This window comes from Rhinatrema bivittatum, chromosome 3 (genome assembly GCF_901001135.1).
Source record: "Rhinatrema bivittatum chromosome 3, aRhiBiv1.1, whole genome shotgun sequence".
Classification (NCBI taxonomy): Eukaryota; Metazoa; Chordata; class Amphibia; order Gymnophiona; family Rhinatrematidae; genus Rhinatrema; species Rhinatrema bivittatum.
This window is the reverse complement of record NC_042617.1, coordinates 303,179,940-303,193,855: the sequence shown is the minus strand read 5'-3', so window position 1 is coordinate 303,193,855 and position 13,916 is coordinate 303,179,940. Positions and strand designations below refer to the sequence as shown.

The 13,916-nt window shown below is 46.7% G+C and overlaps 1 protein-coding gene across 4 annotated transcripts in view; it reads left to right on the top strand.

Moving 5' to 3' along the window:
* The window catches only part of AAAS (aladin WD repeat nucleoporin), a 178,749-nt gene extending 165,086 nt beyond the window's left edge, over nt 1–13,663 (top strand). For all 4 annotated transcript variants that reach the window (XM_029595084.1, XM_029595086.1, XM_029595083.1 and 1 more), the window contains exons 16-17: nt 10,329–10,413; nt 12,946–13,663. In XM_029595084.1, the coding sequence (XP_029450944.1) occupies nt 10,329–10,413; nt 12,946–13,089 (229 nt within the window). In that variant the 3' untranslated portion in view covers nt 13,090–13,663. The remainder of the gene's footprint in view (nt 1–10,328; nt 10,414–12,945) is intronic.
* The last annotated feature ends 253 nt before the right edge of the window (nt 13,664–13,916 follow it).

Genomic DNA, 13,916 nt, shown 5'->3' with positions numbered 1-13,916 from the left:
GACAAACAAACCAGAATGAAGTATTCAATAGCTATCTCCAATCATTTTTGTAGACGCGATCCCCGCTTGGAAAGGCGATTCCAGCTTGGCATAAAAAGAACAAAATCACGAAAAAATGTGTTGAAAGTGCATTGAAAAATTTAAAAAAATTTTAAAAAATGTCTGAAAAAAATATAAAGTAAAACGGACCAAGAACTGTAAGAAAGAGTCTGGTAAAAATACCTTGACCCTGTGAGTAGTGGTCCTACAAATATATTGTAGCTATTCCTCAATATTTGAAAGAAAGTACTGGGTGTACCAATATTTTGAGGTATTGTTTACAATTGAGGTACCCGGAATACACAAGGTGTGCAAGAGCCCATATTGTGTGATTGGCAGCTAAAAGACCACCATGAAATGCTGAGTCAACTTTCTTCAGTGCCTGCTGATTTCTCATCTACCTCTAAGAGGCTATTCAGGCGAGATTCTAAGAGGCCGGCTTATAAGCCAAGAAGGTATTATCCTCCGGCTTCCCGAGGTCGCCCTTCCGAGCCTTATCAAAAAGATCAGTCCAGGCAATCCCGACCTCAGAAGACCCAACCTGCTCCTCAGCCAGGACCAGCGTCAGGGTTTTGACTCTTTCCTGGAGAGTATAGGCCAACCTCCTCTACCATCTGTACCGGTCGGAGGCCGATTGTACCACTTCACCAACATTTGGCACACGGTCACCACCGATCAGTGGGTACTTGCAGTGATCACCCACAGTTACCATCTCAATTTCCTGACTGTACCAGCGGACTCCCCACCTCAACTGACGTGGGGATCATCCGACCACTCTCTCCTTCTGGAACAGGAGGTTTCAACCCTCCTCCACTCACGGGCAATAGAACCAGTGCCCCTCTCCCAACAGGTGCAGGGGTTCTATTCCCGGTACTTTCTAATCCCAAAAAAGTCAGGTGGCTTTTGTCCAATTCTGGACCTTTGCGCCCTAAACAAGTATCTACAAAGAGAGAAGTTATAGATGGTAACCTTAGGTTCGCTATTTCCTCTTCTACAAAAAGGAGATTGGCTATGCTCTCTAGATCTCCATGACGCATTTACACACATCTCAATTATTCCATCTCATCGCAAATTCCTGCGATTCTTGGTCGGCCCTCGTCACTTTCAGTATCGTGTCCTACCATTCGGTCTAGCTTCTGCTCCACGAGTATTCACCAAGTGCCTCATAGTAGTCGCTGCCATTTTTAAGAGTCAGGGTGTCCATGTCTACCTTTATCTCGACGATTGGTTGATAAGGGCTCCGACTCAACCACCGCATTGGCGTCCTTGTGTCTCACTCTTCACACCCTGATCTCCCTAGGGTTTCTAATCAACTATCCCAAATCCAAGATAGTTCTATCTCAAACCCTATCTTTTATAGGGGCCGACCTAAATACAATACAGGCGAAAGTCTTCCTCCCTCAGGATCGGGCTTTCACCCTAGTCTCCCTAGTGCATCGTTTACAGACTCGAGTATCCTCAACTGCTCGTCACTTCCTCATACTGCTGGGTCACATGGCATCTGGGGTGCATGTCACTCCGATGGCCCGCCTAGCCATGAGAGTTATGCAATGGACCTTAAAATCCCAGTGGGTTCAGGCTTGTCAACCAGTGTCCAGCATTGTTCACATTACCACACAGCTCCGACTATCGCTGGCCTGGTGGATGCAACACTCCAATTTGCTTCAAGGCCTTCCATTTCAGGCTATGGAACCTCAAATTACCTTGACGACAGACGCCTCCAACCTAGGCTGGGGTGCTCATGTCTGTGACCTGCAGACTCAGGGAATCTGGTCTCCAGAGGAAGCCAAACACCAGATAAATTTCCTGGAGCTTCGGACAATCAGATAATGCCCTCAGAGCTTTTCAGGATTGCCTTTCAAACAAGGCCATCCTGATTCAAACTGACAATCAGGTGGCGATGTGGTACATCAACAAGCAAGGGGGAACTGGCTCCTACCCCCTGTGTCAGGAAACTGCACAGATATGGGCGTGGGCTCTTTCCCACTCGATGTGCCTCACAGCCACCTACTTGCCAGGCATGGGCAATGTATTGGCGGACAAGTTGAGCCGCATGCTTCTTCCGCACGAGTGGTCTCTCAACCCCACAGTAGCGGACACAATATTCCAACGTTGGGACTACCCTCACATAGACTTCTTTGCATCAGTCCACAATTGCAAAGTAGAAAACTTCTGCTCTATAACTCGCAGCTACCACTCGCAACCGAGAGACGCTTTCGCCCTCTCGTGGGCCAGCGGTCTCCTCTAATCATACCCTCCACTTCCACTAATATCGAAGACTCTCGTGAAGTTACGGAAGGTCAAGGGCATCGTGATTCTGACAGCCCCTCACTGGCCATGCCAGGTGTGGTTTCCAATCCTCCAGGTCTTATCGGTACACTGCCACATTCCTCTGGGGAAGAACCCACTTCTGATAACTCAGAACAACGGATGCCTCCGCCACCCCAACCTCCAGGTCCTATCTCTGACTGCCTGGATGTTGAAAGATTAATACTTCAACCTCTTAACCTTTCAGAGTCGGTGTCTCGAGTCCTGGTAGCTTCACGAAAGCCTTCCACGAGAAGGTCTTATTATTCCAAATGGAAGAGGTTTACAGAATGTGCACCTCTATGTCCTTAGACCCCTTCTCTTGTTCCACAGTGAAGTTTCTGGACTATCTCTGACACCTGTCGGAGGCAGGCCTGAAAACTTCATCAGGGTGCATATCAGCGCAGTAGCTGCATTTCATAAAGGCATAGGGGATGTTCCTATTTCCACACAACCCTTAGTAACGCGCTTTATGAGAGGCTTGCTCCACTTAAAATCTCCACTGCACCCTCCGGCCCCTGCTTGGGACCTCAAAGTAATTTGGAGACGGCTCATGAAACCTCCGTTTGAGCCTCTCCACTCCTGTGATCTCCATTATCTCAAGTGGAAATTAGTTTTCCTTCTCGCTATCACGTCCGCTCGCAGAGTTAGTGGATTGCAGGCATTAGTTACCTACCCGCCTTACACTAAAATTCTGCATGACAAGGTAGTGCTCCGCACTCACCCTAAATTTTTGCCGAAGGTAGTAACGGAATTTCATATTAACCAATCTATTATCCTACCTACATTTTTTCCCAGGCCCCATGCAAACCCAGGAGAACAGGCTCTGCATTCTTTGGACTGCAAACATGCTCTAGCCTTCTATCTAGACTGCACGTCGACCCATAGGAAATCCACTCAATTGTTTGTGTCTTTCGATTCCATCAAATTGGGAAAGCAGACCCTCTCCTCCTGGTTAGCGTACTGCATTTCTTTTTGCTAACAGCAAGCAGGCATTCCGCTACAAGACCGTGTAAAAGCAGACTCGGTCAGGGCCATGGCATCATCAGTAGCGCACCTACGATTGGTGCCGCTTGCTGATGTTTGTAAGGCTGCTACTTGGAGTTCTCTCCATACATTCGCAGCACATTATTGCTTAGATAAGGCTGGCAGGCAAGATTCCATCTTTGGCCAGTCTGTTCTAAGCAACTTGTTTTCAGTGTAACTTCCCAACATCCTTCCACCAACCCTTTCAGGGTTCAAAATGCCCTCCTAACCAAATTTCCACCCCTGTTGTTGTGTCTGTTTCACGTCTTTGGGTGCATTTGGTGCATTCCTCGGGCATCCTCAGCTCAGTACTCACCCATTTGTGAGGACTACCATCCTGCTTGTCCTGTGAGAAAGCAGAGTTGCTTATCTGTAACAGGTGTTCTGACAGGACAGCAGGATGTTAGTCCTCACGAAACCTGCCCGCCACCCCGCGGAATTGGGTTCGCTTACGTTTTCTTATTTTATTTTTCACATGTACTTTTACTATAAGACGAGACTGAAGGGGGACCCCTGCTGGATACAGGGTTGTTGCATTGCTGGGCATGCCCAGTAGGTGCCAGTCAAAGTTCTAGAAACTTTGGCAAAAGTGTTTCGTGATTAGGCTGCATCCTGTGATGTCACCCATATGTGAGAACTAACATCCTGCTGTCCTGTGAGAACACCTGTTACAGGTAAGCAACTCTGCTTTCTTTCCAGTCGGAACCTCAGCCGGTGGCTCCTCTGTCTTCCAGTCCTGTGCTTCGCACTGGCTGCTGCTCCCTGTGGGTGTTCCCGACAGGAATCCAGATGGCACTGAGGATGAGGTTGATCATGATTCCCTGGAAAATGGGGAAATTCCTCCAGGGCCGGAACCGTATCGAACCATTTTGCAGTTCTTTCAGAGAGATGAACTGCCGGCTCTGATTTCCCAGACCTTGAAACAGCTAGGTCAGTGATGGCTAACCTATGACACGCGTGTCAGAGGTGACACGCCGAGCCGTTTTTGCTGACACGCGTAGCGTTTTGGGACTATCGATTTTTTTTAATTTTTTTTTTTTATCGGCTGTGCCGAGCCCTTTTTTTTTTTTTCGGCTGCGCCAACCCTATAAAATTAGTTTTTTAGCTTTTTAGTATCCCTCCAGCCCCCCCCCCCCCCCCCCAATGCCCCCGGGCGCAGGGAGGCGCATGCGGCGCAGCGACAGGCAGATAGGCAGGGCCGTGGTGGAGCTCACGTCACCACGGCCCAAACAAAAAGATCGTGTTGAACGCGCTGATGCTCCTCCTCCTTCCTGCCTGTGCGGCCCCGGAAGTAAATGTTGCTGGAGCCGCGTGGGCAGGAAGGAGGAGAAGCATCAGTGCGTGCAGAAGAGGAGCATCGCTTGCACTTACGGGCCGCCGCGAATCTCAAATCGCAGCGGCCCGAGAAGAGGAAGAAGCCCGGTAGCAGGGCCGCTGCAGAGCTCATCCTGCGCGACCCGCGAAGAGGAGGCCCAGAGGTGAGAGAGAGGCTGAGGGTCTGTGTGTGTGCGCGCGTGTATGACATGAGTTGAGAGATTGTGTGTGAGAGTGAGGACCTGAATGTTTGCAGAGACTGCATGTGCTTGAGCAAGATAGCATGTGGGAGTGAGAGAGAGCCTGTGTGTGTGAGAGTCATACAGCATGTGCCAGTGAGAGCTGTGTGTGTGTGTGTGTGTGAGAGAAATGCATGTGAGAATGAGAACCTGACTGTGTGTTTGAGGGAAGAAGATGGAGAGAAAAGAAACAGAAAAAAGACAATATAAAAGGAATTGGCAAAAAAAAAAAATAAGAAAGGGAAGGTGGAAAAAATAAGAAAGGGAAGGTGGAAAAAAAAAAAAGCCTGTGACCAATCAATTAGAAAACTAAGATCAGACAGCAAAGGTTAAAAAAAATATATATATTTTTAGTGACGGGCACATGTAATCTTTGGGAATGTGCAAGAATAGTAACATCCCCAATAGTCATGTGGCAGCAGTGACAGTGGCAGCAGAGGAATGAGAGAGGTTCCGAAGTTGCTGGCAAAAGAGAGGGGGGTCTGCCTTTAATGTGTGCATGTGAATGAATGGGACTCTGCCTGGGGGTGTATGTGTGTGAATGCATAGGTGCCTGCCTGGGGGTCTGTGTGTGTGAGAATGAATTGGTGCCTGCCTGGAGAATGGAGCGGGAGTGGTGTGAAAATGACTGGGAGCCTGCCTGGGTGTATGTGTTTGTGTGTATGTGAGGGAGCCAGTGAGTGTGAGAGCATGAGTGTGTATGAGAAAATCCAGGGGAGTAAGAGTTTGTGTGGGAGGGGGGGTGGGGGGTGGAGGGGGAGAGAGTGTTTTAATTGAAGATTTAGCCGACGAAATTCAGCAACAAAAAAGTCACTAAGCAGGCAAGGTAAAGAATTATTTGTTTTTGCTTTATTAATAAATACAGTACATATATTAAAATTATAACTTGTTATTAATTAGAGCTACAAATATCACAATTATGGATTTTTCTAGAAGTGACACAGCACCCGAGTTATGCTCGGTTTTTTTATGAATTTTGACACACTGAGCTCAAAAGGTTGGCCATCACTGAGCTAGATTTTCCTGGTTCAGATGCTTTGTCAGGGTTGAGGAAGAATCCCATTTTGGTTTCCTTACATAAAGCCTCTTGTTTTTTCCCACTGATGGATGCCATCCAGGAATTGATTGATCTGGAATGGGATGCCCCAGAGGCCTGTACCCTCCCTGAAAGAGCATTTGCATTTTCTCAACATGAATGCTCTGGTATGTGATATGTCTAGGCGGACGACTATCCCCGTAGAGGGAGGAGCGGCCTTGAAGGATGAACATGATAGAAGGAGGCTATGCTTAAGCTATCCTTTGAGGCAGTGGCGATGAATTTACAGATTGTGTTCTGTTGTACTCTAGTGGTGAGATCTTGTCTGCTTCTCTTTCAGGAGGTTGATGAGTCTGGAGGAATTCCAGAGCGGTTATGGAACCTGCTGCCACCTTTTTAGCAGACGCAGGCTGTGATTTGGTTCGGACCTCTGCCAAAGGAGTGGCTTCAGTGATAGCGGCCAGGCGTCAACTCTGGTTGTGAAATTGATCAGCTGACACAGCTTCCAAAGCCAGTTTTACCAAGATGCCCTTTAAAGGCTTGCTCTTGTTTGGGAGCAAGTTGGAGAAACTGGGCAATAAGTGGGGCGAGCCTCCGGTGCATCGGTTGCTGGAGGATAAGAAACAGTTACAGCTCCCCTTTGGTATGAGGGGTCGTTTTTGGGGTTCCAGATGTTTTTGTCCCTACAGATGGACGACCTTTCAGGGACTTGGCCTTTTGGTAGGTCTCAGTCCTTTCGTCTCCAGCAGCCCAAGAGAGGAACAGGCTCGGGTGCTGGACCTTCCCAAGCTTCCCAATGAAGGTTTGCGGACCCACCTTCCACAACAGGAAATAGGGGGGAGGTCTCTCTTTCTCTCTCTTTTATCGGAGATGGGTCGAGATCATGTCGGACCAATGGGTCCTGGAGGTGAATAGCGAAGAGTATACAGTGGAATTTTGCAATATTCCTCAGGACGTGTTCATGGTGTCCCCGTGCCACTCCGCACAGAAGAAGCAGGCACTTCAGTTCATGCTTCAAAGGCTGTAGTTCCGGTGCCTACATCTCAAAGTATGGGGCAATATTCCATTTATTTTATTGTGCCCAAGAAGGGGAGGGCTCCTTTCGTCCCATCTTGGATCTCAATAGGATCAACCGTCACTTAAAAGTGACTCATTTTCAAATGGAAACCTTACACTCTGTAGGCTCGCTGAGACAACTGTATATAAATAAAAATAAACCTTAATAATGGCGGTGCAGTGAAGGAAATTTCTGACCTCCTTGGATCTGTCAGAGGTTTAGCTTCATATTCCCATCCAATTGGAACACCAGTTCTTTCTACGCTTTGCAGTTTTGGGGCGCCTTTATCAGTTTTGGCTGCTGCTTTTTGGTCTAGCCACCGCTCCCAGAACGTTTTCCAAGATTATGGTGGTGGTAGTGGCGACCTTGTGAAAACAAGGAATCCTGGTGCACCCATATTTGGATGACTGGCTGATTCAAACCAAGTCTTAGGAAGAGAGCCGCCTGGTGATACACAAGATGATCTCCTTATTGCAGGAGCTCGGTTGGGTGGTGAACCTGACCAAGAGCAATCTTCAACAATCCCAGTCGTCTGAGTATCTGGGGGTCTGGTTCGACATGGGACAGGAGAGTTTTCCTACAAGAAGTTTGGATCCATAGATTGATGTCTGAAGTGCATCAGTTAATGAACTCCATGCACCTAACAATGTTATCCTATCTACAGGTACTCTGTTTAATGGCAGCTACTCTGGAAGTGGTGCTGTGGGCAATGACGCATATGCATCCTCTTCAGCGCTCTCTGCTATCTAGTTGGAACCAGCAGTCTCAAGATTATGCGGTTCGGCTCCACTTGCCATTAGAAATCTGCTCACTCCTTCAGTGCTGGTTGCAGCAGGATCATCTCCAGCCTTGTGGCACTCACGACAAATGCGAGTCTCCAAGGTTGGGGGGGGCTCTCTCTGTGCAGTTAATGGCCCAGGGGTGCTGGAATGCCGAAGAGTCCTGCTGGAACATCAATCGCCTGGAGGCCCGAGCGGTATGGCTGGCATGCTTGCAGTTCAGCCACAGGCTGCAGAATCAAGTGGTTCATGTGATGTAGGACAACACGATGACTGTGGCCTATATCAATCGCCAGGGAGGAACCAAGAGCCAGTAAGTGTCGCAGGAAATAGACCAGCTGATGAAATGGGCAGAAGGTCATTTGCATGTGATCTCGGCCTCTCACATTGCAGGAAAAGACAATGTAAGAGCGGACTTTCTCGGCAGGGAGAGTCTGAACCCAGGAGAGGGGGTGTTGTCAACTGAGGCGTTTCAGCTGATTGTAAATCACTGGGGCCTTCTGTACCTAGACCTGCTGGCAACATTTCAAAATGCGAAGGTTCCTCGCATCTACAGTTGCAGGAGAGATCTGTGGTCCCTGGGAATAGACAGTCTTGTACAGGTCTGGCCGGAAGACAGATTGCTTTATGCCTTTCCTCCGTGGCCCTTGCTGGACAGGATAATTCGCAAGATCGAAGGCCACAGGGGGCTGGTAATCCTGGTGGCACTGGACTGGCCCAGGAGTCCGTGGTATGCGGATTTGCGACAACTCCTGGTGGAGGCCCCCCTTTGTCTTTCGCCACACATGGATCTGCTTCAGCAGGAACCGGTTCTTCATGAGGATCTGACTCAATTCTGCCTTATGGTTTGGCACTTGAGAGAGCTCGCAAGTTAAAGTGTGGTAATTCCTCTACGGTGATTGCCACTTTACTCTGTGCTCACAAGTTCCCCACTTCCTTGGCTTATGTGCAGGTTTGGAGAGTTTTTGAGCCCTGTTGTGAGGAGCGGGGTGTTCTTCCTCATTCAGTTAAGACCCCTCTCATTCTGGATTTTTTGCAGGATAGATTGAATAAGGGCTTGGCCCTTAATTTCTTGAAGGTGCAGATTGCGGCTCTTACCTGTTTCAGAGGCCTGGTGAATGGTGTTTCCTTGTCGTCTCATCCTGAGGTGGCCTGTTTTTGAAGGGAGTGAAGCACCTTAGGCCTCCCTTGAGATTACTGGTTCCATTGTGGAGCCTTAATTTGGTGCTGGACTTTTTGGCAGGCCTTACGTTCCGACCGCTGCGTTGCTTTTCCTTACAGTTGTTGACTTTGAAGACTGTGTCCTTGGTGGCTATATGTTCTGCGTGTAGGATTTCTGAGCTGCAGGTATTGTCTTGCCGGGAGCCGTTCCTTCGGGTGACTCCAGGGGCATTACAGCTGCGTACTGTTCTATCTTTCTTGCCCAAGGTAGTCTCAGATTTTCATTTGAATCAGTCCATCTTCTTGCCATCCCTGAATAAAGTCAGAGATGAGAGGAGTTTCTCCTTTTATGCTCCTTGGATGTTAAGCGACTTGTCGTGTGGTATCTGGAGGTCTCTGAGTCTTTTCGAAATTCAGATCACCTATTTGTTCTCCATGGCGGGAGTAAGCAGGGCGCTCCGGCTTCGCGGGCTACCATAGCTCATTGGATTAAGAAGGTGATCATGGCCGGGTTTGTGGATGCTGGAAAGTCGTTGCCTACTCAAGTTAGGGCTCGTTCCACTAGGGCTCAGGCAGTGTCATGGGCGGAGCTTAGGTTGTTGTCTCCCGTTGATATCTGCTGCGCTGCGGTGTTTCCTCCTTACGTACTTTTTCCAGGTTTTATTGTCTGGATGTGCAGGCCCAGGAGGATGCAGCCTTTGCACGTGTGGTGTTGACTGGACTGTAGGCAGCCTCCCACCCTGTTGGGGAGTAGCTTTGGTACATCCCACTGGTCCTGAGTCTGTCTACACAGTAGGAAATGGAGAAATTACTTAAAAATAATTTAATTTCTTTAGTGTAGGCAGATGGACTCACCTTTCTGCCCTTAGCCACATGAGTGTGTCAATAGTCTTGCTGTGGGGTTCTGGGACGCAAGGGATTACTGGTAAGTGTTCATCCAGTCCCTAGCTTGGGGTATCTAGAATCTTATGTGAATTCAGTGTTTATGGTTGGTTGAGTACAGTTCTGGTTATCTGTTTTTAATCATGTATTTAATCAAGTTTTTTGCTAGTCTGTCCACAGTTGCTTTTGAAGAGAATACTGGCAGACTAGGGTCACTGCAGGGTTATATATACTGTGATGTCTCCATCTCCTGGCAGGGGAGCTTAAACATCTGTTTACACTAAGGAAAACAAAATTATCAGGTAAGTAACTTTTCCACTATTTAAAAAGTGTGTAAAGCAAACTGACTCGCAAGGTTTGGTGATTTTTGTTATATTTTTGCTAGAGTCTTAAATGCGACCCTGTCTCCTGGTTTCAGCTGTTTAATGTACTAATTGCCCAGCAGATTAGTGCATACTGGTAACCTCATTTTGCTTTCTTTCCTGCAGCGGATTTATCCAGGGTGAGAAAGAAGCTGATCCTCAGTTGATGAGCTTTCATCCCTGCTTCCGGAAGGGAGCTCTCCTCTCTGTGGTAGGTGGTATGGATTGTTGGGCAGGTGAGGGGGGGGGGGTTCTTTTTGTTTGTGAGGTTTGACAGTTGAACTGTAGGATAAAAACATTTTTGTTATTTTTAAATTAATGCTGCTGTACCTGGACTTCCTTACCATGTATAGAGAGACTCCACCCCTCTCATCTCCCTCCACCCACCCCCAAGCTTTAACCTTGTATTAGTGGAGTCCATCTCACCCCCTCCTTCTTGGAGTTATTTTCCCCCCTTCTTAACCATCCTCATTTCATGTAACATGGTATTATGTCCAGTGACTTTATTGCTAACTGCCAGCGAATCGATGTTGTGAACATTTTATAGATCACATGATTCTATTAGAATTCTATCTTTGGAGAACAGAGATTACAGGAAATTAAAAAAAAAATTATGCACTGTACACCTTCAGGAGGGAAATGATGGGAGACATTTCAGCTTGGCTGATTGGCACAGACTTTTCCCTTCCAGAACTTACAGGAAATTGAGGGCTGGAGAGAAATGTGCTGTTTTAAAAATGTGCAAGGGGACTTGCAGACTTTTTTTGCACTTGTTCTATCCTAGCAAGATTGTTGATTTGTAAACACAGTTCTCTGTAAACAGCAGGATGAATTAGCCATAATGCATGGGTGACATCATCCAGCTGCACCGACACAGACCTAACTCTCCGTGCTCAGCAAAGACTTTACTGAGCATCTGTGAGAGTTCCTGCACATGCACACCACCTTTTGAGTGCCTCAGTCTTTTTCAAAGCTTAAACTTTAGCAATGTAATCAACTCTCCAGGGAGGTGGGCAGGTATTAAGTGTGGCTAATTCATCCTGATGTCTAGGAGAATCCCGTTTATAGGTAAGCAAATTTACTTTTAGTCTGCAAGTGGACGTGAGTTAGGGTTGTAGTGCCACCAGGGGGGGGTGGATTAATGGGTCAACAGGCTATGAAAGCTTCTCCAAAGTTACCACCTTGTCAAGATGATAGTGGGATGAGGAGGTTTGTACAGATGACCAAGTAACAGCTTTGCATGTGTCTTCAAGAGATGTTGCTCTCCCATGAGCCACTGAAGTTGCCATGGGTCTCATCTGATGACCATTAACAGTCTGTGGGCTGTAAGCCAGCCAGCATATAGCAGTGTGCTAAACAGTCCGCTAGCCAATTGGATAGCATTTGTTTGGCAACTATCCTCCCCAATATATTGAGATTAAAAGACATTGAAGAGTTGAGAAACTTGATGGTGAGGAGTCCTGTTTAGGTAATACACCAGAGATCTCTTACAGTCCGAGGGGTGAAGAGCCCATTCTCCTTCGTGCACATGTGGTCTTACAAAGAATGTGGGTAGCACAATAGCTTGATTAATGTGGAATGCAGACACTGCTTTCAAAAGGAACTTGGGGTGAGTTTGCAAAACCAACCTATTATGAAAAATGTAAGTTATGGTGGATTTGGAATGCAAGCCCTGATGACATGGAGGGCACCTGATCGACCCTAGTTCCAAGTAAAATAAATGGCTTGGTGCCATGGGAATCTTCTGAGACCTGAAGGATGATGGGATCTGTGCCATTGAGGCTATGTCCCACCTTGGCATCAAGGAGGGGCACGCTCCAGTGAAGCCCTGCTCCAATGGTGCCGGTCTTTTCTTTGGCTCCAAAATAGGTGGCGGTGAAGGGCAGCTCAGCACCAGGCTTCTGTGCCATGCTAAACTCCTGACTTGAGATGGATCCAGGAACTTGTGCTACTGGGGGGGGGGGTAGAGGAATGGAGAGGAAGCTTACCTATGCAAGAGTAAGAGGGGAATTGTTCCCATCTCGATTTCCTGTGACAATGCCTTGCTCCTGGGCAAGGAGCGGCTCTGCTGCTCAGCTTTGTGCCGAGGCATGTGACTTTTACCCACTGGCATGTTTCATTGGGCCTCCATTTTTCAGGAATGGTGTTGCGCCCTAAGATATGTCCAACCATAGCTGTAGGAGTTGGAGTAATGTTCCAGGCCCAGGGAGCAAGAGCAGATGGGTATGAGTATTCATGATGGATATCCTGCACCCACAGCTGCAGACCTTTGAACTGCTGACTGTGAATTTCTTGGTCTTGGGCTTTTCCATACTCATCTAACTTTTTATTTTCTTTAGAACTTAAAAGATCTATTTGAGGGGCTGCCAAGCAGTGGCAAAAAACTTTGAGGAAGCAATGAGGTAGTAAAAGGGTTTTAAGGTAAAAAACTTTTAAAAATGCAAGAGAGACTGGAACATGTCCATGTGGTAACTCGTGCAAAGAGAGCCTGAGGGACTCCCAAGTCAGTGAGCACTTATGAGAACCTCCTACACATGCTCTGTAAAGTCTCTGAGAACTAGGTTCATATCGGCATTGTTGGATGGCTTCACCCACACATTCTGGCTAATTCATGCCTAATTGTCATCTGTGAATGCTCGATAAATACGTTTGGCCTATAATTCCCACAGAAACAGGAGAAAGCTATTTTGGCTGTACTACTCTTCCCGTGCTAAATCTCTTCCATTTTCTTTCATCTCTCTAGTGCTGGTCTACGGGACGTGTCACTCACGTTCCCTTTTACTTTATCAACGCACGCTGTCCCCGCTTCAGCCCTGGCTGTAGTCCTGGTATTGCAGGGAGCAGAGTCCACAGCACTAATGCCCCAGAACTTTTCTCAGAGCGCTGAAAGGAGCAGGCAGCAGGCAAGAGATGGGGAGACACATCTGTATTCCAGTCTACTGGGGACAATTTCAAAAGCCTATGTTTCCACACTGTAATCTCTGGAAAAAGGAGGATTTAAATCATAGATTAGACTTCTAACATAATTTGATACTGATCAAATGATTAATGTAATTTTAAAAGAAAGAAGCAAAAAGCCAACCCTACAATATAGCAAAGTTGGATTGTGTAATCTATTTTCTGATAGAAAGATGTTGCCTCACTCATTTCAACAAGTTGATTACATTTTGGGCTTCAGTATGAGGACGATATCCTAGTTTTCCAACGACAGTGTGATCGTAGGTATTAAAAATTTGTGAGATGCATGCCATGAGGATGTATTAATAGTGTTATATGATTTGAGATGTTATGTATTTATGTTTGAAGAGTTTTCTATAGCTCTCGTACTTATAGTGAGACATCTTTAACATGAGTTGTATGAATGGGATGTATGGATATGTTCATTTTTATGCTTGTTTAATAAAGTCTTTTTCCAATATTTTCTAAATTTCATAAATAAAAGTACAAGTCTTGTTTCTTAATTTTGTTGTTGAATATTTTGTTACAACCCTTCTTTTGACAGATTTAAAAGAATTAATCTTTGAGATTATTTTCCTCTTTCACACTCGTACTTTGTAAGAACTAAGATCAGTGGCAGCGATAATTCTGTTGCCATAAAGTGACAACCATCTAAAAATGCCAGCATTAATGAGAGATGGAGTTGTTTTCATTTGAAAACTTTGTCTTTAAGATAAGGCTACTGGTCTTCCTTGATTCTGCAGCCACAGAAAGTGT